Source organism: Tauraco erythrolophus, chromosome 5 (genome assembly GCF_009769465.1).
Source record: "Tauraco erythrolophus isolate bTauEry1 chromosome 5, bTauEry1.pri, whole genome shotgun sequence".
Lineage (NCBI taxonomy): Eukaryota > Metazoa > Chordata > Aves > Musophagiformes > Musophagidae > Tauraco > Tauraco erythrolophus.
The window spans coordinates 782,414-808,609 of NC_141469.1; the positions used below are offsets into that span (position 1 = coordinate 782,414).

General features: G+C 46.5%; 1 protein-coding gene across 4 annotated transcripts in view; it reads left to right on the forward strand.

The window, feature by feature from the left end:
- The window catches only part of USO1 (USO1 vesicle transport factor), a 33,869-nt gene extending 15,622 nt beyond the window's left edge, over positions 1–18,247 (forward strand). For 3 of the 4 annotated variants that reach the window (XM_086611350.1, XM_086611348.1, XM_086611347.1), the window contains 17 exons: positions 1,004–1,182; positions 1,874–2,014; positions 2,813–2,901; positions 3,634–3,788; positions 3,961–4,172; positions 4,988–5,008; positions 8,497–8,607; positions 9,248–9,366; positions 9,748–9,929; positions 10,904–11,025; positions 11,903–12,041; positions 12,839–13,002; positions 13,578–13,667; positions 14,450–14,536; positions 16,147–16,245; positions 16,709–16,924; positions 17,790–18,247. In XM_086611350.1, the coding sequence (XP_086467476.1) occupies positions 1,004–1,182; positions 1,874–2,014; positions 2,813–2,901; positions 3,634–3,788; positions 3,961–4,172; positions 4,988–5,008; positions 8,497–8,607; positions 9,248–9,366; positions 9,748–9,929; positions 10,904–11,025; positions 11,903–12,041; positions 12,839–13,002; positions 13,578–13,667; positions 14,450–14,536; positions 16,147–16,245; positions 16,709–16,924; positions 17,790–17,867 (2,204 nt within the window). In that variant the 3' untranslated portion in view covers positions 17,868–18,247. The remainder of the gene's footprint in view (positions 1–1,003; positions 1,183–1,873; positions 2,015–2,812; positions 2,902–3,633; positions 3,789–3,960; positions 4,173–4,987; positions 5,009–8,496; positions 8,608–9,247; positions 9,367–9,747; positions 9,930–10,903; positions 11,026–11,902; positions 12,042–12,838; positions 13,003–13,577; positions 13,668–14,449; positions 14,537–16,146; positions 16,246–16,708; positions 16,925–17,789) is intronic. The other variant, XM_086611349.1, reaches the window with a different exon arrangement.
- The last annotated feature ends 7,949 nt before the right edge of the window (positions 18,248–26,196 follow it).

Genomic DNA, 26,196 nt, shown 5'->3' on the forward strand with positions numbered 1-26,196 from the left:
TGTCAATTCCTAAGTGCTAAGATTTCTCTATGTGCCCCTTCCTACGTGTCCACTCCCCCTGTGCGCAGCCGTGCGGAGGGCCGCGTTGCCAGCTGTGGCCCTGCAGCAGCAGTGGGAAGGGGGAATGTGACAGCTGCTCTCTTTGTTCTCCCACCCCCAAGTCGGTCCCTGCCTGTGTGTTTTCAGAGGTGCAAGGAGTAAGTCTTGGTGGTTTGTGTGGAGTCTGGGTTTGGAGGCATGGCAGGAGCACCAGAAGCAGGCTGTGGTTATTCGTGGTGTCTTCTGCACAGAGTTGTCTGAGGATTTTCTCTTGGCTGAGTGCATCGTTGATGAGCATCTAAAGTGCTTTTTCAGCACAGATAAAAACTGAGAGTAAAAAAATCAAAAAGCTGTTGCAGCTTCAAGGAGTTGAGTTTGTATTGGCTCATCGTAAGGGCTGTTTCTAAGCATTGCTTCTCCACCAAAATAACTTGAAAAAGTAGATTTGAAATGAGTTGACGTAGTTGCTGATAAAAGAAGGAATGTGTAATCCCCTGAGGGTTGCTGCATTTGAGTGATGATGCAGTTCAAGAGGAACTTTGTTTTGGTGCTGACAAGACAAAGAGGCAGGAGTGTAGCCTGACTCTGAAGTAGGTGTACTTCAAGACAACTCAGTGGTTGTGAGGTTTTGTCTGAAGTTCTTCCCTTTCCTACCCAATTAACTCAGACACACTGGATATTCTTTGCAAGTAACGTTTTGGCGTCAGACTTCTGGAAAAAACACAATTATGGTTACCTTGGAAATATGCTGGATCAACATCAATGGATTTAATTTAGAGTGAGCTTTGACTTTTTTCATGCATGAGGTTCACAGTTCTTGATCGAAATCTAATGTTTGTTAGGTATGAGGGTTTGGGGAGAGTGTGCTCTATTCCACCTAGAACATGCTTAGTGCACAGAGAAGCTAGTTAGTTTTCCATGAGTCATCTTTTGATTAATATTTCGTTTTTTTTTGTTCCACCAGGAATAGTAGTGGAAGATTGTCTCCTGCTGATACAAAACTTGTTGAAGAATAATAATTCGAATCAGAATTTCTTCAAAGAAGGTTCGTACATTCAGCGTATGAAGCCTTGGTTTGAAGTTGGAGACGACAACTGTGGGTGGTCTGCACAGAAAGTAACTAATCTTCACCTAATGCTGCAGGTAAAATGGTTCTTCTAACTCCAGAGTAGCAATGTCGAGGTTTTTTTTTCAACTCTTTTGTAATGAAGAATTAGTGTGATGTAACAATTAACTCCAAAACACGTGTTGTCTTGAGCTGAGAATTAGCTGCCGGCACGAGTGAGATGCACTGCTGTCAGCAGAGTCATGTGGCCAAACTGAACTTGTACTGGCTGCCATACAGCAGAACTTAATTTTGTGTGACCTGAGATGTAACAGTGGTTTGAGTTAAACACATCACATGAGGGATGTTTTCCAGAGAACCCTCCTGCACCAGTTCGTGTAGGGCTGTGGTGTGTTAAGGGAGTTGTGGTAGCTGCTGTCGCTATGGGTTCATAATGACTGATGGTCGGGTATCTTGTCTTCTGGTCACTCCTCCAAAAAATAAAAATAATTGTGTTTGCCTGTTCTGAGACACTCTGTGTAGAAGTTACAGCTTGGTTTCTCACCACTTAGTTGTCATGTACACAATGCAGTCAGATATTGGAGGATTTTGGAGGGTTTCTCTGAACTCAGAATGAATAACGAACGTACTCTTGAATTGTTCTCTTCCATGTCCGTTTTCAGGAGCAATTCCATTTCATGGCTAAACTTCAAATGGGTCTATTGGTTTTGTGATGCATTTCTGAAGGTCTCGAGCTCTCTTGACATACCAACATTTCTGTTCTCGTAGCTTGTGCGAGTGCTGGTGTCGCCCACGAATCCTCCTGGTGCTACCAGCAGCTGTCAGAAGACCATGTTTCACTGTGGGTTGTTACAGCAGCTCTGCACCATCCTGATGGCAACTGGAGTTCCTGCTGATATCCTGACGGAAGTAAGAGGGAGCAAATAGCCGTAGGGAATGGGGGCAAGGGAGTGGGTGAAAGCAGGAGTCGGCAGGGATAACCGGTTTATCCAGAGACAAACTGCAATTATAACATTTGCTAACAAAGTATTTTAGATGCCAGAGATGTCAGCTTGCATGTCAGATGTAAGAAAGTACTGGGATTTGCTTATTTTTCCAGTGGGATTTCAGCATATCCCAGAGGGGCTCAATTGATTACTGTTTTTTCCTGGTTTGGGAGTGGTGGCTTTTTGTTCCTGTTTTTCTGTTTTGAGAGAGCCTACAAGTATTCTGAGTCGGCATGCTTCCAAGGATCAGGCATTTCTAGCTTCTGGAAAGCCCTGTCAGCAGTGCAGGATGAGGTTTTTTTTTCCCTTGATGAAGTGATGTGCTTAGAGTGACTGTGGAGTGGTTCCTCTGGCACGGCCTCCCTTCTCATTGGTTTATCTCTTAAAAGGTTTCACCTTTTGACTTTGGAAAAATGTGCAGTTTAACTGGCTGTGGTAGCAAAACTGCCTTGACAGAGAAAATGAAGTTGGAGGTAACTGGGTACGGTGGAGCTGTCTGAGCTTTCTGTCCCTTGCCCTGTGCTCAGCATGCTTCACAGCTCTTGAAACCATTTCAAATGAAACCCAAACAATTATTGAATAAATCTCGGTGCTGAGACTCAGTATGTGTTTTTCGATACTAAGCTGTCGGGGTCATTTGAATAATTTTGAGTGATCTGGGTAGTAGATTATGGTTCACACTTAACCATCCCTTTTAATTTTTTCTCTGCCTTTACTGTAGACCATTAATACTGTATCAGAGGTCATTCGAGGATGCCAGATCAATCAGGACTACTTTGCCTCTGTAAATGCACCTTCGAATCCACCAAGGTAGAGGAAGAGAAGTGTTTACCTGTGTTGTGTAAAGATGTATTGCTATGGGCACTGGCAGTCTAATCCAAAGGAATCCTTAAATTCCAAGTTGGGAGTCAAGATACAGAGCAACAGCTTCAGCTTCACATGGGGTGTAGTAGAGGTAGTGTGAAGGTCTCAGGTGTTTTTCCACAGAGATGAGGCGTAGAACTGACATTATTTTTCATGTGGTACCTGAAAAGTGAATGAGCAATAGTTGAGGAGTTCCTGGATGGGGATGAACTGCCACTGTCAGGCAGAAGACAGTCTATGAAAGGATTTAGAGACCAGGAGAACAGGCAGGTAATTAGTATTTAGTCAGGGAACAGCAAGCGTTGGCTTAAAGAGATCTTCATCTCTGCGTTGGAAGCTGTGAGGGTAGAAAAAGGACGGTTTTGTATTACCAGTTGCTTGTGGCCCTGTGAGGCACCATCCATGGCATTGAGTTGAGTGGGGAGCAGCTGGGGACTGGATGGGAAGTGTAACTACTGTGGAGGAACACTGGCTCATTGTACTCTGCTGTGCTGTGTTGAAACTCGCTGAAAAACTTTGGTGTTAATACCAAAAGTTTCACTGCTGTGTTTGAGGTGACACTAGATGGAGCAGGCAGAAGTCACTTTCCTCACCCATAGAATACCCTCCCAGTTGTGTTTTGGCAGTTGTCTTCACTCATGACTTGCCATTCACGTTTCTTCTCTGCTCTCCCACCAGGCCGGCGATTGTGGTACTGCTGATGTCCATGGTCAACGAGCGGCAGCCTTTCGTGCTCCGCTGTGCCGTGCTCTATTGCTTCCAGTGCTTCTTGTACAAAAACCAAAAAGGACAAGGAGAAATCGTTTCAACGCTTCTGCCGTCTACTATTGATGGTACGCAAAGCTACCGTCTCCGCACCGAGTTGTGAACTAGCACAAAGGTTGAATTCTCTAAAAATCTACTAGTTTGGGTATTCTGGGTTTGACCTGGATGGTGATGTCTTAAATATTTCGCTGGTTTCGTGGCTTCTTCTAATCTCACTTGTACCTCTGGGCTGTTCCGTAGCTACAGGTAACTCTGTCTCAGCTGGCCAGCTGCTCTGCGGGGGCCTCTTCTCCACGGACTCCCTCTCCAACTGGTGTGCCGCGGTGGCCCTGGCCCACGCCTTGCAGGAGAACGCCACCCTGAAGGAGCAGCTCCTGCGGGTTCAGCTGGCCACCAGCATCGGCAACCCGCCCGTGTCGCTGCTGCAGCAGTGCACCAACATCCTGTCGCAGGTACGGCACCCCGCGCCGGCCGGGAGCTCCGGGTGTCCGGGAGGAACGCGGCGCGCCGCAGGCAGACATGAGCGCTGGCTTAAGGAGGGTTCTCTTTTGTAGACAGTTTTGAAGCTTTCTTTAAAGCACTTGGTGCTTCAAGGGGAGGAGAAAAGCAGCAATTCTCCGTTGTTCATCAGTGATTGCTGCTGGATGTTGTCTGCTCCCCGAAGGCAGAGGGTCTTAAAGCATCTTGACCTTCAACTTGGTTTAAAAGACAAGGCCAACTGGCAGGATCTCCAGGCACGTTTTGGTGTTCAAGTGCCTGGTTAGTTGTAAAGGTGCAAGTGTTAACTTGGAACTTGAAAATAAGCAGGCTCTCATGTTTTGGTCGTTGTTGATGTGCTGCAAAAAGCCTTTGTGAACTGGTTCAGTGCCTTAACAGCTGTCGTGGCAAATGGCAGCTGAGTGAGCTTGGCCTCTCAGCCCACGCTTCTCGTGGCATCCGCTGCCGCTACGTGGACTTAATTCCTGCCGGGCTGCCATGATGAGGAGCGAGTTTGCTCTGGCAGCTTTTAGACTTTGCTGCAGTTGAGAATAATAGCACAACGGTGGCATTTCCAGTTTGTTCATGTGACTTTTTACATCTGCTTTACCTGGAAATAGAGATGACTCCTTTTTATCCTTTTCCCAGCAGTTGTGTCTCAGGTAAATTCGAGTCAGTAAAACTGTCTCAACTCTTGAGCCTTAAATAATAGGGGACTCCAACTTGGGGGGGATGTTTCTGAAATCTGTTCTACTTCAGAGTTCTCAAGTAATGCGTGTGTAACTTGCAGGGTGATAAGATCGACAGACGGGTATGTATATTTTGGCACAGCTCTGGCACTTCCTTGCCCAAAGCAGGCCTTTGCCTCTTGTCTTGGGTTTGCTTGGGAGGTTTTCTTTAACTGCTTTTTGATGTGTTTCCACTTACAGCTTTGTGTTGTGGTTGGGTTTGGGTTTTTCCTGGCATAACAAGCTGTCTCTGTGTCTCCAGGGGATTCTCTGGGGGTGCTCCACAAAACTATGGGATCAAGATCTTGGGTAGCATGGGTGCTTTCTTTGCAGTGGGGCAGAGTTATTCACCATCTGTTCATCTAACAGATGTGCTTCTTTGTAAGAAACATTAAAACTGTTTAAAATGCTGTTTTCTCCCACGGGGTTGTAGCAGATAGTCGGTACCATCTGACATGGGAACATGCTGCCGATTGCTTGATGGCAAAAAGAAAAACTGTTGAACCTGCCTTCTGGCCAGTTTGTACATTGGCGTTAACAGCAGAAACTTTGACCTTGGAGCTACTAGTGCTGACTAGGAGAGATCTTGTTACTAGCAAAAGATCCCTGAAGCCAGTGGCTTGATTCTTTAGGCTGTGTTACTTGAAGCTCTGCTAAGTTGGTTATCACTGGCCGAAGAAACAATTCCAAAATATCCCTGCTGTGGAATTGTCTGCTTTATTCACCAAGTGAATCAGAGTTGTCCTGAGCCGTGGGGGCGTATTGCTACCAGCCCTGAATTGCAGACCAGCACCTGTGGAGAGCTGTCATCTATCACAGCAGGGTTATCATGGTGTGTCTAGGAAATAGCTGTGTGTTGGGGTGGTTTTTTGTTTGGTTTAGAGAAGGTGTTTGGAACTGGGTGGGAATCCCAAGGCAGAACACGCTAATTTGACCTTGGAACAGCCTGCAGCAGTCGAGAATAAATGTGCTTTGCAACTGCTCCCAGCAGATAAGGTGTGCTGGGAGTGCTGGGTCGCACAAGATAAGAGACACTTGTGCCAGTGTTCTCTGAAGAAGCAGGCAGTGTGCTGGTGTGCTGCAGGACGAGCCTGCTGGTTACGGTGGTTACTCCCAGTGCGTAGGAACAGGCTAATAGTCTTGGGACAATAAGAGCCAGTGTTTGTATGGCTGGATGGGGGAAAAGAGTTCCTAGAGTTGATTGCTGGTTTTGCTTGAAGCAAATATTTGTTTTTGTTCAGTTAGGGGAGAGTTGACTTGATGTTTTGACAAATAGTGAGCTGGTGTCACTGGTGCCTTTGCACAGACAATGGGTGTCACAGCTGTTTTGTCAGGCATTATTCAGTCTGAGCTTTTAACTTCCTTGGACTGGTTCTGGTTGCTCCAGGTAACTTTTGTCTGTTCCAGAAGAGTGAAAGCAGGGTTGAATGAGTGGTTTCAAGTGACCCTGTAGTTGTCTGAGATGGCAATGAGGAAGCAAATGGCCTGAGCTGAGGCTGTGGTATAGCAAGAAGGGCCTGCGTGGTCAGCAGGTTCTTCAGCTGAGCTGTTTGACGAGACAAGACTATAGCAGTTCACTACACCAGTGTGGTGTGGTAGATGATTTTGGTACGAGCTTGTAAGACCTATGATTTGTCACCTTGTGTCTTAATTGGTGCTTCACCTGAAAACTGGACCATGAACCCAGTTTTCACCTTTGCCTACTGAGTAATAAGTGGTGAATCTGGTCTTTGGGCATCTTGTCTTGCCTTTGTGAGTAAATTTTCTATATGCTAGTGAATATCTCTTAAATATGTCTTGTCTTTAGACTGTCTTGGGAAAAATCTCACCTTGTGAGCAGAGATGTCAGTGTTGTGTTGCATCCCAGTCATTAAGTAACTACCAAGTACAAGGTGGGTAGGGGAAATGGACGTGGTGATGGGGTAAGCTAAAATGAGCCAGTCCAGAGGAAAGAAGGAGGCAAGAGAAGAGAGCTGGTGGGGACCAGGCAGCTTGCTGTGAGGTCTAGGTGTGTGGAAACCAGTTGTGGCTTTCAGCTAGAGGGGTAGCAGCAAGGTAGATAATCCATGTGTAATACAACAGCAACACAGGGTCACAGGAAAGCTGCAGACAAACCTACAGCCAAGACTAACCAAGGATGGCTAGTCGGGTCTGTAGTACTCACCGTGAAGCGCAGCAGGTCGGGGCTGTGGCTGGTGGTGATGGCTGTGTTCTCTGCTGTTTGACACGCCTTGCTTGGGTCTCTGGAAGCAGTGATGATGGAACAGGCCCACAGGCTCCCTTGGCTATGCGTGCAGCGTTAGGGATGGCTGCTGCAGTGTCGACAGCTGTGAGGTGTGTTCTGCTCCTCTAAGGAGACCGTTTCATCTCGGGGATGGTGACAGGCTGCAGCAAATCAGAGCACGTCAGAAGGAAGTGTCTGTTCAGAGCTTGGTGTTTGCCAGAGTGGCTTGACTCAGTTCCTGCCTGCCTGGTGGTCTGCAGCGGTTGGGTAGCTGGGAGCCTGACACAGAAGAGCTTCTTTACCAGACTGCTGCTTGCTCTCTGTTTTGATGGGCAAACTGGCTTATTCAAAGATGGTGGAGGGCTTTTTTTTTTTCTAAAAAAGCTTCCTTAAAGATAACACGGCCTTCAGTTTTAATGCCTAGAGGTTATCAGAGGCAAGGATGGAAGTTCAATGTCTCAAGCACAGGCTCCTTTGTTGTTAACACACAGTTCTCTCTTTTGCCACTGTCTTGACCTCTGTGACCACTTCTTTCAGTGTATTTTCTTGCCCCCTTTCGAAGATATCCCAGCAGTTCTGTGTACCTCATCTGGCCTTTGAGACTTGACTTCAGCTTCCAGTTACTTGGCTCGATAGATGAGGTGCTTGTGTGAAGTTCAGTTTGCCATGCAGGGAACGTTCTTCTTGCTTGCCTTCCCAATGGTGCCTATGGGAGGAGATGGGTGCTTGTTGTAGCACTGCTGTGCCCGTGGTATCTGCAGCGAAGACAAGGAAGACAGAATGGAGACATTAGTCATCATTGTCTTGGTTAACAAAACCAAATACTGCAGTTAGCGTTCCTTTTGCTGGCTTCACGTGCGTGTTGTCCCAACCGAAAGCTGCTCCAGTATTATCTTTCTTAGAAAATACGAGGAGCACATGGCAATTTTTGGTCAGCAGGGGGGAAATCTTAGTGATTCACCTCTTAGAGGGAATCCTCCCTTGACTTAATTTACACCTTGTTCCTTCTTTCCAGGAGTTGTGTGTGTGTTACCTTAATTATAAATGCAAAACTAATTTGTTACGGTTTTATATTGGTGCTAACTTGCCTTGAGTCACTTCTCACCTCTGTGTTGCTTGTTGTTTTGTGCTGAAGGCAGTTAAATCTGTAAGATTTGGTACTGGCTTTATCCAAACACTAAAGCTGTGTTCAGTATAACTAACCCAGGGTCATTATGCAAGACATGACTCCTGGTTTTGAAAGCGATGAGGTGAAAGTGGGTGAGTTGTGAATCCCTGCAGCTTTTCTTGGTATTTTAGTCCTCCTCCGTGGAAGGATAACCATGGGGGGGGTTTTATTCTTTTCAGGGCAGCAAAGTACAGACCAGGGTTGGACTACTGATGTTGCTCTGCACTTGGCTCAGCAACTGCTCGATCGCTGTCACCCACTTCCTTCACAATCCAGCCAACATACCTTTTGTATCCTTGACCTCTTGCAGAGCAAAAGCACTCGCCTAGGAATTACTGGGATTATTCCAGTTTGATGTTTCCCTAGATCAGTTTACAGGGATACTGCATGACACAACAAAAATGCACTGTGGCAAGAGACAGAAGCAGCCTGCTGTTGACAGTGCTGTGTCCAGACGTGTCTAAGGTGTACATGTCAATTCAGGTAAGCCCAAAGCTACGTCATTCTGCCAGCAACGTGTATTATTTTATTGTGACCAGCCCCTTGATATTTTTAGTGTGACTAACAGTTATACCCACGAGGTGGGAAGAACGCTTCCACTTTCTAACTTAAGTCTGTGCTTTTTAGGAAAAAAGTCTGGCTAAAGTACACCAGGCTAAACTGTCACCTTCTCTAAACTGCATCTCTAAACTAAATCTCTTTGGCTCAACAGACAGTTACTGAGAAAAGAAATTTCAGGAAACACTCATTATCCAAGTCTTTCGAAACAGGAGCTAGCTTGGTGGGGGTTGCAGCAGCTAGTTTGCCTACTTGCTAATCAAGCTTGGTTTTACATGTCAAAATAATTGGAACTGGGAGTTTATACAGGGAGAAGTCTGTTCAAGTATTGTGCTTGTGGAGTATCTCAAATGTCCTTAACAAGAGCTCCAGCTCACAGGGCAGATAGCTGAAAACCTTGGAGAAGAGGAGCAGCTCGTCCAAGGCCTCTGTGCACTTCTGCTTGGCATTTCCATCTACTACAACGACAATTCCCTTGAAAATTACAGGAAGTAAGTATGATGTAGAGCTAAGAGGACTGTAGGGAAAGGTTCTGTGAATGGCAGGTGGTGGTTTAAGAGGCTTTTAACTGAGGTGGCGCAGTCGAGGACATCGGGGTGAATGTTTTCTACCCGTGTTCCTTAGAGGAGGTGAAATAACAGACCCACCTCTGGGTAGGCAGAGCAGGGAGCTGTTATGCAGGGCTCCTCCTAGCCTCTGAGTATCTGGGCTGAGAACAGATGTCAGTGGCAACTGAAAAATTGCATCTCAAATGTGAAGCAGTTCAGACTTGAGTGAGATAATCAGAGTTGTAACTGCAAAAGGGCCTTGAGGGAAGGAGAGGTTCACTTCTCTTCAAGTGGTGCACTGATTCATTTGTCTCTTCCTTCTAGAGAGAAGCTGAAACAGCTGATTGAGAAGAGGATTGGCAGGGAGAACTTCATTGAGAAGCTTGGCTTCATTAGCAAACATGAACTTTATTCCAGAGCTGCTCAGAAGCCACAGCCTAGTTTTTCTAGCCCAGACCACATGATGTTTGATCATGAATTTACCAAGCTCGTGAAGGAATTGGAAGGTGAGATGTTATGCTCATTTCTGTAGTTTATTGTGATGAACTGGTGACTGAACTACCATATGTGCTGAAGGTAACCCTCGTAGTAGTGTGATGATAATAAAAGGGAGTGTTCTGAAAAACATGCTACAGGAATAGCTGTGAGTAATCACATGTCCAAGCTTGCAGTTGAAGTATGGAATAAAAATACTCTCAGTACTCAGCCCATAATCAGGGCTAGTACTAACTGGAAGACTTGATACTCTTAGGTGATGTGATTCTCACTGTGCTGTGAGTTCCCACGCTGTGGCCAAGGGGTGTGTTTACCTGTGCTTGCGTAGAGACTGAAGTAGGGAGAAAATGCAGTGATCCTACAGGATTGACTTCTGGAAGTACATTGTCTAGATATTTGCTGTTTCTAAATGATTCATTAAGTAAAATTAAGAATGCAGAATCTCCTGACTTTTAGAAACAGATAGGGACTTTGTTTAGTAATTTCTGTCCTTCACAAAAGAGACAGGTTGTCATCATCCCTAACTTCTAACTAATGTCCTGTTTATTAATGTTGCCCAACTTAAATCAGTCTGGAGAAGGAGGAGACCTTGAAGCAGCAACAGTAAATTTGGCTCTGCTGAATCATGTTTCACCTGCACGTTGCTTTTGCAGTCCTGAGTCTGCCAGTTACTTGCAGAACCGCTTGGGCAGTGGTTGCAGAGGAGCCCTAATGGAGCTAAAACACCCCATCCCTCACAGAAAGGACTCAAAACTCCCATTTGCTTTTTAGAAGCTATAAAGCAGTGAGTGTGCCAACATGGCTGTAAAAAAATTACCATTTCCTATTTTCTTAAACCTCTTTGTGACAGTTGCTTTTTTTAAAAAGTTCAGGTTGAGTTGGTAATGCCATGAACTCAGTTAAACTGGGGGAGGCTGTGAGATTGTTCTGAAGACAGGAAGGATGGGTGAAATGGCCTTCACTTCACAGAAACTGTTTTTTACAGGTGTTATAAGTAAAGCTATTTACAAGTCCAGTGAGGAAGATAAAAAGGAGGAGGAGGTCAAGAAGACATTGGAGCAGCATGACAACATTGTGACTCACTACAAAAAAGTCATTAGAGAGCAGGTAAGAGGGAGTCAGGCTGCAGTGTGCCTCCACAAGGGGTTTGTTCTGGCTCTCTGGCGGTGCAGTTCCATACCCGATGTTCCAAAACAAGTAACAAGGAACCTAGCGATGCAGAGACAGTTTTGAAAGCCTCTAAGCCAAGTTCTAGTTCAACTGAAATGTCAAGTGTTTAGAATTCTGGTTCAGTTCAATTCTCCTGGGGTACACATGATATTTCTTGTGCTCAAGTGTTTCTTACCAAATGAGAAACTGGAGAGCTTGCAGCCCTTCGCAGAGATGCATTTGAGTTCTGTGCTCTCGCCTTTTAAAAGATGAGAGATGAAATGTGGCTGAAGGAAGAAATGAAGTTTCTCAGTCAAGTTTGAACATACCAGCTATGGTTGGATTCTCAAGATGGTTTTTTTTGAACAGAAGTACACTTGTGTTGTTGCCACAGCTCAGACAGACGAGTAACAAAGTTATTTACCTTAAATAGCTGATGGAAACCTGAAGCAGGTGGTTTTAGTTCAGTGATCTGGAATAGACACAGAATATAGTGGTGCACGTGGAATTAAGGGGTGCTTTTGAACTGGCAGTGAGGCTTTATTGAACATGTGATGACTGATAATTACCATGACTTCTATAAAGACTCCTGAAGTGGACCGAATGGGTGCAGCCTGCAGTGTGATAGAGAAAAATTACACTTGTAAGATGTCATCTATTTCCTTTCTAATGCCTGCTGCTGTCCCTGGTGTCATCTGTCACAGGTAGCACTGATTGTGTCACTAAATAATAGTGTGGAATGGTGGAGTCAAGGTTTTTCTGTCCTGATTTGCCTTCCTGACAGTATCGTATTGAAAACTGTTGTTACTCCAAGTGCCTTTTTTCCCTTTCACAGGACCAGGAGCTTGAAGAACTAAAACAACGAATTAACACTTTAACATCTCAAAATGAACAGCTCCAAACAACAGTTACACAGCAAGTGTCGCAGATCCAGCAGCATAAGGACCAGTATAACCTCCTTAAAGTACAGCTAGGTAGGTTTCAGAAAGAATAATAAAAAAAAATGTTGCTAGGGCTAAGATCTTGTGTGATGTATGGCAAGCTACAAAACAGCTCCAGCAGACAACCTTCTGTCTCTTGAGGCATGTGTGTTGTAGGTTCTGCACCATATGAGAACTTCCCGTAGAGATAAAATAAATGTGTTCAAGTTGATGTTGAGCATGACCAACAATTTTGTTGAAGCATTAGGTTTGCTTCGTTTTCTAAAATACTAGGTTTTGCTTTAAGTGCCTTTAAACTTACAGAATAAAGCCAAGTGAGAACTGAGAGGACAGCATGAAAATGTGATTGAGGTATCAGTTCTTCTTGCTTTGTGCTTAAATTTTGGGTCTCTTTAAAAAATAGTAGTGTTTTCTGCAAGATGTGTTTGAGCACTTGAGCTAGGGCCCGTCTGCCATGTACAGCTACTCGTGGGGAGAATGACCACCTGAAGAAGATGGTCATAGACCAGACAGTTCAGTTAAATGGACACATGGAAATACTGAGCTTAGCCATAGCTTTGGACCTGATCGCGGTTGTGCTTTGCTTGCCCACAATGAAAAGTAAAGCCCTTGCTTGCCATGACTACCTATGTGAAGGAAAGGCAATTTAGAGCTCTTCATTCAGCTTTTGATAGAAAATTCTTCAATACTTTGCTTTGGTTCTTGAGTTAGAATGGCTTGCATTGCCCCGCGGGGTGGGAGAAGAATGGGCTATAAATACTTTAATGGCTGTGTTCAAAGCAATCTTCTAAGTTGTGTTGGTGAGCTTTGTTACCAAATCTGCCTTTTAGGAAAGGACACTCAGCACCATAATTCCCACAGCGAGACGTTTCAGATGAACGGGGTTCAGATGGAAGAAGTGAGCAAATTGAAAGAGGAGTTGGAAGAATGGAAAAACAAGTATGAACTGCTGCAGGGGCAGTTAAGGGAGAAGGATTCTGTGATTGAAAGAACGGTAAGGGCTGTCTCAGCAGTACTTGATGCACCTTCCAATTCCCGTTTTCCAATGTAATTTGCCTTCAGCTGTCTAAGTCCCCACTATGATGGAAGTCAAGCAATCTTAATGGATTGTGTGCTGATGATGGGAAATATGGTGGGAGATGGCTGGAGCAAAGCCTTTTGTCTTTGACACTGTTCCCAAGAGTAATGTGTGCAGCTGACCTGTTGTACTGTACATCAGTGGTTTTGAGTGGGGAAAAAATGGTGAGGTGTCTCCTAGGAGCTTTGTGGGGTTATGTCCAAGACACAGTCATGGTGGTCTACTCGTCAAAATGCAGAATGACACATGCTGCTTACTTTGTGCATATCTTCTGCATTGGAATTAGTGGAAGATACTTTTGCGTCCTCCTTAGAGGAGACCATGGAGCTGCCCCCCTGTCGTGGAAGACCTTTAAAAGATGTCTGCCTTACCCTGCTTGCACCTCCTTTGCTGGGAACTTGGGTCATGCGAGCACGCAGTTGGCTGTGTTCTGACAACGTGACTGTTGAGTCTGTCTAGTTCTCTGGCTGATTTTCCTCTTGCTATTTCAGAAGTCTTCACAGTTGGAAATGGGAACAACAGAGCAGTCTTCACAGACCAGCAAATCTGGTGGCTTGGAGCACAACCATGAACTACAGAAGGTGAACTTGGGGTATTTCAGCAAAGCTGCGGAGAAGAGTGATAGCTTGGGATAGGAGGGAGCTTTGTCAGACTTCAGGGAGCAGCATGAACTCCTGAGCATGTTGATGTTTATAGTGGTGTGCTTTTATGTGATGCTGGTACTAATCTTGGAGCATCAAGATGATGGGTACAAACATGAATCAGTTATTGTGAAGCAGGTTTGACCAGCAGAACATGCTTCAGCTGCCCCTTCAGGCTTCCAAAATCTGTTTATCCATTGCAAAACATAACTTTAAATGTTGATTTGAAAGCTTCCAGGTATTAGATGTACAGCAAAAAGTAAAAGATGAAATATCTGCCAGTTGAGTAATTTAAGGTAGCTGTTGCTCAGAAAATCCCTAGCAGAGTTTGTGTGATTAGAGAACTAGCAGTGCCTGGATTGATAAGTCGTAATGGGTTTTGGCCCCAAGAATGGTAACATGGGGAGGATGCTAATGGGAGTGCTGGTGGTGTGAAACACCTTAAAACGCACCTGAGGCTCCTATAGGAGCCTTGATTGGGCATTCCACAGAGAAGAGTTGATATGAGCAGGGCAGAAAACGGCGCATGTTCCTGAGGGGCTTCGCCTCCTGGAGAAACGGCTGCAGTGCTCTCATGGAGAGATGGATGCAGCTTTCCTCTCCCGGAGGAGCGTATGAAGCACTCAGTCTGGTAGCATTTACCCTAAGACTAATTTAATGTGAAGAACTCCCTCGCTTTATCAAATGGTCTTAAGAGTATGTTTTGCTTTTGCTTCCCAAAGGAACTGGAAATGCTCAGGAGTCAGATGCAACTACAGTCTGCGGAAATCACCAAGCTTCAGATGGAGAATCAAAAGCTACAAGTAATGGTATCGGTCAAAAAGTTCCTTATTTTCTCTTTGGGGATGGAATCTTAAAGACTTGGCTTTCCTGCTTATGCTGTCTGTAGCTTGTGTACTACACCAAGCCTGTTGTACGAATACTCATCAGCAAGTCATTCCCACAGTGTTGTAAGTCAAGTAACAGGTTCCCTAGGCAAATCCTCCGGGAGTAGAGAGTCCAGTCTCTCTCAAATGCTCCAGTCAAGTTCGCACTCCGTGAGGCCACAGGTCCTTACTATATTGAAACAAAGGAATACCAACGATTTGGGGTTTTAAGCTTGTACCCTAAACAGTGGACAATCTCTTGTGAGACACAAATGCATGATACCATGTACAGTGGAGGGATGGTTATTCTTACAAACACTTGAGGATACTAATTAGCTCTAGAATTGAATGGCAGATGGATGGTGCATCTGCCTGGTCAGACCTCCAGATGCTTCAGGGCTTATTTTTTTTTAACTGGTATTGAAAAGATTAGCCAATAAAGCCTTAGAGAAGAGCTAAATAAGTGTGATGGTGTCCCCAAAACTAGCTCACAGCATTATAAAGGGACTGTTGAGCTAGAGATGTTAAACGACAAGTTGAATGAAAAGATAAGGGATGTTTCCACAGCAGAGCTAACAGAGCTGCGGGAGCGTGGGCCACAGGAACAATTGAAATGATGCCAATGGCATGTTTGGTGCTCAAGCAGAAGGTCCCCTCCTTGACAGCCCTGCTATAATGAAAACAGGGTGGCTGGTCTGTGGGAGCTGGACTCGTTTCAAGTCTTGCTTTTGGCTGGTTTGTTCTGGCTTGTGCAGCAAATTCTAACTGTGGTATTGCAAGGAAGTGAACCTGTGTTCAGAAGATGAGAAGTGTTTAAGATAATGTGCAGATCATCTGAGAGAGGAAGCCTTTTAAGAGTTGCACTGCCAAAAGTCTCAGCTGCTCCACTGAAGATTTCATTGCACATGTGCTGCCCATGTGTGCTCAGGAGGCAGAGGCACCTTCGGGTGCTCTGTGCTGCCACTGGTTGTCAGACCACCTCACTGCCATCCCACACACTGCCTCCCTCTCCTAGAGCTTTGGATGCAATGTGGTATGACTGGACAAGTCAATACCTTGAATTCATGCCATGTTGCAGTTTGAGCTGGAGGACAGCGGCCCTGGTTTGGAATAAATAACTGGGTAGGGCTGGCTGAGGCTAAACTGTGGCTATCTATAGTAGTGGCATACAAAGATTGAGATATTTAGCCAAAGAAAATAAAAAAAGTCTTTGGCACTTAAGAAGCATATGAGTGAAGGCGGGTGACCTGGAATAGGCAGGGTGTGCCTAGGGAAAAACCTAATGGTCTCTTCAGAGTGCAACTTGTATGGAAGGAGGGTTGCACCTTGTGTTCTCCTCTTCGTGTGCACGTGCTCACGTGTTCATTGAGACCCCTGGCAGCACAGACCCGTTTCCGATGCCTGGCAGGACAGGATGTGTGCAGCCTCCACACCTTGGCTATGCCGTAAGAAGGTAGTATGACTGAATTCTACAACTGACTGTGTAAGGTCTGAACTTGCTGTCTTTCCATGTGAGGCACTCAGTGCTCTGATACTGAGTTTCTTGTCTACAGAACAGAACTGCAGATGGTATTTTAGGAGACAGCGGTGCAGCAGCAGCAAACAATTCGGAAATGGAGGGCCGACTTGAGCAAGAAATCAAAGAACTGAAGGTGGGTGGTGGGTGAACACCAAACCAAATCACTTAATGCTAAGCCATCAATTAGGAGGAGCTGTACAATAGAAGTGTTTTGGGTGGAAGTGGTTTTCCTCAGCTTTTTAAGTGTTTCAGGCTACAGAGGAGGAGTCTGTTATGTCTCCTTCATTTTTCACTTGGGAGATGTAGGTCTTGGCTGCAGTGAAAGAGTTGGTAAGGGCAGTCTGGGAAATAGCTGTACTCTGACACGGACAACCCAGTTGGGCTGACAGGAAGGGAGCCACTGTTAAGGCATCTACCTACTTTATTCCTGGTTGGGAGAGTCTGGGGTAGGAAGTGTGTGGGAAGGAGGCCACAGGGCGCTTGGTGGGGTTGGAGCTGTTATAGGTAGTTTATGGTATGTGTTTGTAGTAAAAAAGGCTTGAGCTGTTGTTAATACCATAAGGTATAACTTGGTGTGGGATTTATCATGTTGCCAGAATGAAGTCAAAACCCTTTCAGAGGAAAAAGAATTGCTTAAACAGCACCTGGATTCATCCAGTAGTACAGTTGCTATCTTGCAAGATGAGAAAAGTAAACTTCAACAAGAAGTTGCAGAATCAAAGAAAGAACAGGATGATCTTCTGGTGCTTTTGGCTGACCAGGATCAGAAACTGTCTGCGCTGAAGATCAAATTGAAGGATCTTGGTGTACCGGTAAGCAAAACCATGGGTCAAGGGAGTTGTTGGGCCTGAGGCATGTCTGGGCAGGGCAACACTTGATCCACTGAGTCTTTGTATAAATACAGGGCTGTTGAGTTCATCGGAGTTGCTCTGTGAACTTCTATTGGCCACCAATAAAAGATGAGTGCCTCTTGAAAGGGGTGTTCAGCTTAGGGCTGTTGAGAGATACCTGCCAAACGCCTGGGAGGAAGACTACTTGACATGTACGTGTCTGGAATGATTCCTGACCAAGTACCTGGCCTTGCTTGCTGCAGCATACCCTGCTTGCCAACTAGAAAGCATATGATGGCTGTGTTAAAATCCTGAGGGATGGTTCCAGAGGGGATCCAAGTGGTAACTAGAAAGCTTTAGTGTTGGTCTTAAGCAGCACTGCGAAGTGTCAGGGCTCCTTCTGGCACCTTGTCTGCTGGGCAGTCGTGTTCAGGAATCCTTGTGACTGGCAGCTTGGCATGGGACCATACGGTGGACACGAGGAGCAGCTGTGCTGCAGTTCCTGTGGCTGAACACCACGCTGCAGCCTGTGTCTCCTAGCAGGAGACTACGTGGGTTTCACTCACGCAGCTGTATGGGAAGGAAGAAGTTGGCTATGGAATGTCCAGAGCAGAACTGATGGTGCTGAAGGGGGGCTGATCCCAGTGGTCAGCTGTCCCTAGCAGAGAAGTTACAATCTTTGTGACATTACAAGATGACAGTTGCCTTTATTGAACACTAATTCATACAGGGTGATAATTTTAGCTTAGCCTTAAGTCTATGTTTGCTCCCTTAGCATTTATCTTGCCTTCAAAAAGGATCACAGAAAGAAATGTTACTGCTCAAAACACATCTTTCTTAATTTCAGGTTGAAGATGAAGATGATATTGAATCTGGAGATCAAGGAGATGAAGATGAGGATGGGGATGAAGAGGAGCAAGACTAGGATGCTTTTGTGTGTTACCATGACGAGTAGATTGTATTGTTACTGGGGGGAAAAAAAAACACTTACTACTGCTATAAATAGCAAAACATCAGCCTATGAGAAGCGGGTGGGAAAACAGCAACCGTGGGACTAGTTCTAAGTTACTGAAGCGTTTGAAAACCCTTCGTACTAGGTAAAGCAAACAAAAATCTCTGTTTAAGTTCTACATGAGTATCCCAAATTACACTTGTTTAGAAGTTGCTGTAGACACTGTTTAAAGCACGGAGATGACAAAGTTCCTGCCGCAGTTCATGGTCATGGACAGAAGTTCTGTGCGTTTGTCTACGGTTTTAACCTTCTGGAACTCTTAACGTGATTAAATACACAAGTATTTGGTTTAACGTCTGTCAAATGGAATCATTGGCCCTGCCTTCAGCATGGAGCTGCGGTGTTGTTGGTGGCTTCCCTTAAAGGTGAGGGTCAGGGTGGCTGTGGTGTGTGGTGGCTGCTCTGCTGGCCTCCTGGGCTGGTTCTCTGGGTGCGCATTGACCTGCCCCATGTTGAGTGCCTTGCCACCACATAGAGCTGCAGTTGGCACCTCCTGGGGGAACCACAGTGCTATGCTGATGACATGGAAGAGGTTTAATGGAGACCCATGCAAGAAAGGTAGCGTTCTTCAGAAGAACTTCTATGGGAAAGGAAGATCAATACGCTCGTTCTAAAGATATAATGTGTGGCCAAGTCAGAATAAAAATAAGTTAAAATCTTGTTGACTACTTCAGAAAGGAAAGGAGAACTACTATGATTTATGTAACTTATTGGCTCTTGATGAGTGAATAAAAGAGAAAATTTTAATAGAGAAAAACAACATAGTAAATGCATCAGTTTCATTTTTCAGCAATAAAAATAGGTGCGTCCATTTTGTACTCACTCATTTAGTTCTTGTCCTGTTTGAATAACAGGTATTGTAATACACATGTGATATGGTCTAAAGCTAGTCAGGGGTGACAGATAAAAGGAATAATATACCAAGTACTAGGGCTGTCAAGCCCTGGGTGTGGAGGGGTCCTGCTTCAGTTTTTGCATGTTTCAACAATACAGACTTCAGTACCTGCTAAAGTTAATCAGAGCTTTTTTCAAACATAAAGTCATACCTTGAGCAAATGGTAACTTGAGCAAGAAGAGGAAAGAAACACTTTTTGCAAATCATGGAATGATTGGGGTTTGAAGGCACCTCAAAGATCATCCAGTTCTAACCCCCCTGCAATGGGCAGGGACACCCTCCACTACACGAGGTTGTCCAAAGCCTCATCCAACCGAGTCTTGAATGCTTCCAGGGATGGGACATCTAGAACTTCTCTGGGCAGCCTGTGCCAGTGCCTCACCACCCTCAGACTGAAAAATTTCTTCCTTAGACATCAACAAAATCTCCCCTCTTCCAGTTTAAATCCATTGCCCTGTGTCCTGTCACTACACACCCTGGTAAAAAGTCCCTCTCCAGCTTTCCTGTAGGCCCCTTTATGTACTGGAAGGCTGCGATAAGATCACCTCGGAGCCTTCTCTTCTCCAGGCTGAACAGCCCCAACTCTCTCAGCCTGGAGAGAGAAATCACCTCAAACTCAGCGTGTGTTCAACATGAAATTGTCGGAAGGTGTAGTTTGTATAAGATCTGCTCTTACACTGCATCCTTGGGCAGATGTTACAAGAATTGGGGGAAAAGAGCAAGGATGAGAAGCAATGGTAGAACAGGAGCTGAAACACGATGTGAGTGTGGGGGCTTACATAACAAGGTGTAGATATTGCCAGTGTGGCTTGCTGTCTGGTGAACATGGCCCATGAACCAGGAGCTGTGAGCAACAGCCCACGGGTGGTGCCTGTCCACCCTTTCTTTTTCTATGCAAAATCCAAGAATGAGGGCAGAAGGATGCAAGCCCCAGAAACCTCTTCTAGATGGCTTTGCTGTGTTGATTTTTGCAGCAAGAGTTGCAGATAGATTTGCTGATAAGAGAACTTTGATTCTGAGGCAGTACTTTCTTTTCATTGTTTTTTTCCCTCAAGACAGGAGATTCACAAACTACAAGAACTGAAAAAGCCAACAAGGAAGGCCTGCAGTGCTCTTGCTGCTTGTGCAGTGATGTGAACAAGTTCTAAAAGACTTGACAGCTTTGTTGCTGCACACCCTCATCACAAGCACATGGCATGAATTCAGCCCTACTTAGTGACCCTTCCTAGTACGACTACACTCTCCTCTAGATACGAAAGTAAGAAGATACCTTGTGGCCACTGTTTAAGTGGAAGGTGGTACAATAGCAGCATTGACAGCTAACAGGTCTTGATTTTTATTTTTTTTCCAGGGCAAAGAGAGGAAGAGCAGGGTATTTGCTTTGCCAAGGGTGCTTTGGAGCTCTTATGTCAAACTGGACTGAGTGATTCATGGCTTTTACAGTTAGCAGGGGGAAAAATAATAATAAAAAGTAGTGTAAGTTAATATCCAAGCTTTCTGTGCTGAGACTTATCACACCATTTCACCTACTTTGTACTCCCCTCCCTACTCAAAGATAATACAGTCACAAGATGGGATTATCACAAATAGCTGAAGAATTCAAGTACTCAGCTCCCATTGTGTGTGTGGATATAGGCTGATATTTCTTATCCCTTGAAAATTCTGTTTGTGACTAGGATTGTCCTTCGGGCACAATATAATGTATGATGCCTGTCATCTCTTAAAAAAAAAGAGTTTAAATCTGGACTTTAAGGTATGGGTTTTAGATAATGATCTAGATTATTTTAGTTGTCAGGTCCTCCAACGCTCAGGGTAGGTTAGACTTGCCTAAACAGAATTTTGTCATCATGATGCCTTCTGCAAGCTTTAAACCAAACTCTTTCTGAGCGTTGGAAGCCACGTGTGCCTTTGAGAGTATTTAAGCATTAGGTAGTTCCTTCTTGTTTACTGCTCTATTTGCTTGCTACCATGTGTTGTCTCTCCTGACCAGATGCAAGGCCTATTAACTATTCCCACCGGAGTTTATTCCGGTGTAGCTGAAACATGCAGTTAGATTAGCTGGGAATCAGACTGGGGATGGACCCGTCCTGCTAGATTTGGTGTCTCTTAAATCAATGGTATTGGTAAGAAGTGTAGGGAGGTTTTTATTCCAACCCAGAGCCTGATTTGAGGCTTCCTGGAGGTCAGTGAGAGGTGCTTTGACGTAACCAGGGCTCCCGTTGGGCTTGCTCGGCCTGTGGCTGTACCCGTGTGCCATTAGGACTGGCACTTCAATAGAAGAGTGGCAAGGAAGGGCATGCTTACTTTTTAAGGAGTTTAAATTTTCACTGAGTGGTTCAGTCACCAGCATTAGCACCTGAATAAATGGGAGCTCCTTCCTGCATCTCTTGGGAAGTCAGTTTTAAAAATTCCTTTTTTTATGAACCTTGGTGGAGGTGACAATTTCAGTACCCAGGTGCCCCGTGAGTGTTGGCATTGCCCTTTGCTGTCAGCGGTACCACCCTCAGAGAGCTGGTGACAGTTTGTCCTACCCAATGTAGAGAAGACAGACCTACTAAGTTATATTTGCTTGGACCTCTTCCACCATTACTGTCAGGTGTCCTGTGAAGCAGTGCTGTTGTTGGCAAGTGTTGGGTCCTTCAGTAGAGAGCGAAGGTGGCAATGGAGAAGGAGTGGTGTCAGGAGACCTCATGGCTTTGTCATGTTTGGACAGCCTGGAAAGCTGATGTGGCCTGTAGAGCTGGACCAGCAGGGAAATCTGCTCTGCCCTCCCCACGTCCCGCTAGGTTGTCTGTGACCTTGCAGGCCCTTTGTCTGTTCTACGCACCTTTCACGTCGCCCGAGATGTTTTTACTTTGTTGTCGTCTGGTTGCCTTTCTGCGAGATCTCTCCAGATGCTGTGGGCAGAAATAAAGAGATGTTTAGGTAAGTTGTTCTTCAGCATGCCGTCATGCCCTAGGAGGCAAGCGTGCCTCTCTGGAGTAGAGGGAAGGGGAACACAGAAAGGAAGAAAAGGGAAAATTAACGCACCTTTTCCTTGAACTGCTGCGACGGCGTCACCTGAAAAATAAGCATAAACACAGACTCAGTATGTGAAAGCACGAGGCACGTGATTGATGGTCTGGCCTGGTCTTGATCAGGAGCTGCTAATCTGGCACCGTACCTGGACATCAGTGCCACTCCCCAAGGGCAGTATGCCACGATGTTCTTTTGTTGCCGTTCTCTGCAGCGTTACGCTTGCAAAGTTCTTCCTTTTGGATGCAACTTCAAAATGTTTGAAATTGCAAAAAAATGAAGGAAGAGATAAGTAGGTGGGGTAGGAAGTTCAGGAGACTGACAAACTGGTTACAAACAGGTTTTCAAGAAGCCTGTTCAAAGTGGTTTTCCCACTTAGAAAACCTGTTTTGTCAATGATCTTATTGCACCATCCCGGTGGTATATTTTCCTGCTGGGAGTAGACGTGTCTGGGTTATAACTGTGTGGTTGTGGAACCGGTGGCCTTTGCCCAGAAGGTATTCCCTTGACTCCGTGTTCTTGCTTGTGTCATGAAAATTAGATGCGTTCTTAATTCTTTGGCATCTCCTCTTGTCCCATCGTGACTGGGACATCACGAATGCAGGTGGTTTACTCCACTCTGCACGGCGTTGGGATCCTTTCCACATAGTCTCTCTGTCAAAGCAAGCAGCTGGTAACAGCCAGCAGGTACTGACCTGGATACAGAGACACAGGCCAAGAGATGCTGAACTGCAGACTACTAGGAGTGAAGAGCAGAATTCTGATGGTTGTATGCTCGCAGTAGAGCACTGTAACCTACTCAGAGTCCAGAGCTGGTGCTTACATGCCATGTCCAAACCAGGCAGTGAGGGTCCCTTCATATACGCCTTTTCACTGCAAGGGTTTTCAGGAAAGGTCCAGTGCTGCCTGGTCTGAACATGAGAAGCCTTTGTAATTTTCTTCCCACGGCTGCTACACCATTTTCTGCACCAGTTGTGTGCCAAGTACGGACTTGAGGGCAGCAGAAGTCGCCTTACCTGTGTCACACAGCCTCTGTCTGCCGCTGATCTTCGGTGAGCTCAGAAATTGCCAAACCTTCTTCATTTGTGGAAAGTTCTTCCTAGAAAATAAAATCAAACCCAAACGTTCAGCAGTGCACTTAGGCTTAGGAGATCTTTTTTTTAAAAATACTTTACTAGAAAAAATATCTCCCTTTCTTTAAGCTGTAGGAATAAGTGAAAGTTTGAATGGGGAGAGACTGGAGACTGATTGGGGGGAAACTGGTTGCTGAGCAGTGAAATCCCCGGTCTGTGTGTTGCTCAGCAAAGGTGGGTGCGGGTGTCTGTGCAACACAACTGCTCCCTGAAGCCCTCTGGCCTGTTCTGAGTGTGCTCAGCACTCAGCGACGTGAGCGGGACTGAATGCTGGCACACCTGACACCTCCCGGGGTGGGTGAGACCCCCTGTACCATCTGCAGTGGCGTTCTCCCTTCCCTCAGGAGGATTTTGAACCATTCCCGGTTCCACCTTGCTGGCCGAACCACTCCATCCCATGAGCGAGCTTTGTCATTGTCCCACAGAGTGGTTCTACCCTCAGCCCCCAGAAGGCACTGGAGGAGCATCAGGATGTTTTCTCCGGTTCCTCCCAAGTGTGGGCCAAACACCATCTCCACTTCAAATAAATAGCCGACGGCGTTATCCCAGCCTCGTGCGTTCCTGAGCAAAATGACAGCATTTGCACGAGGACCACGGCGCCTGGCTGAGTTGTGCACTCTGCTGTGGCACAACTCTTGTGAGAAGAAAACTGAAACAGGTTTTTCATTCCCTCGCTATCCTTCTCAATGCTATTTAAGGTGGGACCCTGTCACGCTGTTTATTTCTCTCTGTCACCCCGTTTGGCACGTTTCTAAACCACATCTCCTACCTGCACGGCTCTGCTGTGCACACGCATGTGCGGTCAGCGCGGAACGGCCTCGCCAGGGACCCGTTCCAGACATGGCTGTGGGGAAGCGACCGCTCCAGTCCCCACCAGGACTAAATGGATTTTTGGAAAACCACAGGCCTTCTCTCTGGGGGCAAGTGGTGAATCTATGTCTAGATGGGTAATTGTGGCACTTCCAAACTGCTCTCTGCTGAGTTGACAGCCCTGTTGTGAAGGCTGTAGGTTGCTCCGTACGCATCTGACTCCTTTGCTCCATGAAGCAGGTGCAGAGCGTGACATTTATTTGCAATGACATTTCAGAAACCAGCAATGGGTCTGGACAAGCCTGTGATCGCCTCCTACCACTTATGAAAGAAACCAGTAACGTTATGACACTGTTCTTGACAAAGGACTGGGAGCAAACTGTGATGTAATGGACTCGGATCCTGAGGCTAACGCCAAGGTCAGGCCGAGGCTGAAAATCACATCATTGCGCCCTGGAGCTGGAAATTTCCCTGCTGGGCCAAGAGGGCACAATGGGTGGTCAGCACCCACCCCTCGCAGGCAGCACGCGCGCGGCTCGGAGCAGTGTAATAAATCACCGGGCAGACAGCCCGCTCGATGGCACGGAGATACTAGTGCCAGTGCCGGAGAGCCGCTGCTCCGCAGGCTGGCGCGTCTGCCCACGGGAAGGTCCGTGAGAAAGCACGTGCTCTGGGTTAGTGTCACGGAGGGGCCTCACGCCGACCCCCGTGACGGCGAGCGACATGTGAGCTCGGCACCAAGACGACGGCCGGTGAGACCTGAGGCGCAGCACAGCAGAGCCTGCCCCGGCCACGTCCGCGGTGTGGCCGGACTGGTATCTCCATATCGACCTGGGGCGCGGAGGCGACGTGACAGCGGGTGAGAGAGGTGCTGCCCCGCTCACAGAGTGCACTCTGAGCACCCAGGTCCACAAATCAGGCCACGCTGCAGGAACGAACTGACGCTGCTGCTGCTGCCTCTCCGTTGAGGCGAGGGAAGAACAGTCTGACTTGGATGCAAGTCCCTGGCTGTGCCTGGGAGCACCGAGAAAATCAACGGGGCGGTACGGAGACGTGCCTGGCTCTGCAGCCTCTGCCCTCCTCTAAGACAGTCAGCACCAGAGGACTGCGTCCCACAGCCTGAGAGCATGGAGGGTCTTACCTCAGTTTCACCACCAGTGAGTGGTTCCCAGAGCTTCCCCGATGGCAGCCGAGCCGTCGGGTGCAGCCAGGGCTCTGGGCAGGGCAGGGATTTCTAAACGCCTCGTCTGACACCAAGGAACCAGGCGGTGAGCCCGAGGAAGGCCACTTCTGCATCCCCAACAGGAAAACAGCTTGCTCTTTGGCTTCTTGGCTCACCGTTTGGGCCACGTTGGGGCCAAAGACAGAGCTGGGGCTTATGCCCATCTCAGTTGTGCTGGTCCCAGATTTCCAGCAGAGCAGGAGCCGACTTGCTGAAGGGCACGAGGCTGAGGAGGAGCTTTACTGGCACTTGCATGACTCTAAATTTGCTTCTTGAACTCCCTACCAGCTGCTCCTCCTCTGAGGACACCTCTGTTGCCCGTGTGTTAAGGTATTTCCACAGATGTTACCTAAAAGCCCTTTCTTACTCATTCTGTATTGGACTTACTCCAAGTCTTACCCTGTCCTGTCTGTTCACACCTCCTTGTTGGGAATAAAGTGCAGAGCGGAACAAAGGGTCGGCGTAGCTGCTGTTTGCAGCTTAAGACGTGAAGTAGGTGCAAAGCGGTGGGATCTCTGCCGCCAGAGCGGAGGAAGGGCCGGGTTGCTGCATGCTCACATCTCTAACTCTCCAGACTCCCTCTGTGGACTTACCTACACCAGTAAATCCATCACCGATTTGGACGTTTCACTGGGTAAAGAGCTTAGCTCCTGGATACACGTGCAGTCTAAAGGCAAAGGAAAAATGGGGCTTCCCCACTCATCAGGGGAGGCCTGAAACAGGGACTGGTAAAAGCTTTCAGTACAAGCCTTCCTGCACCGCATCTGCGGACAGATTCTCACCTCTGGACACTCCCGATGAGATCCAGTCTCTAAACTGAGACCAAAGTACAACCACATTGTCTTCATGTCATCTCCCACGGCACAAGCAAGCTGGGTAACGACAGCACAAAATCACAAGCTTTGTCTCCACCTGCCTGCCCAGGGGAACCCAGACTCTCATCCGCATGCTTTCAGACCCAAAACTGATTTCATAGATTTCATAGATTTCTAGGTTGGAAAAGACCTTAGAGATCACCCAGTCCAACCATCCCTAATCCCCATTAAACCATATCCCTAAGTAGTTCATCCACCCTTTTCTTAAACACATCCAGGGATGGGGACTCAACCACCTCCCTGGGCAGCCTAAATGATGCTGCACGGGACAGTGGGCTTGCTGCAGGATGCG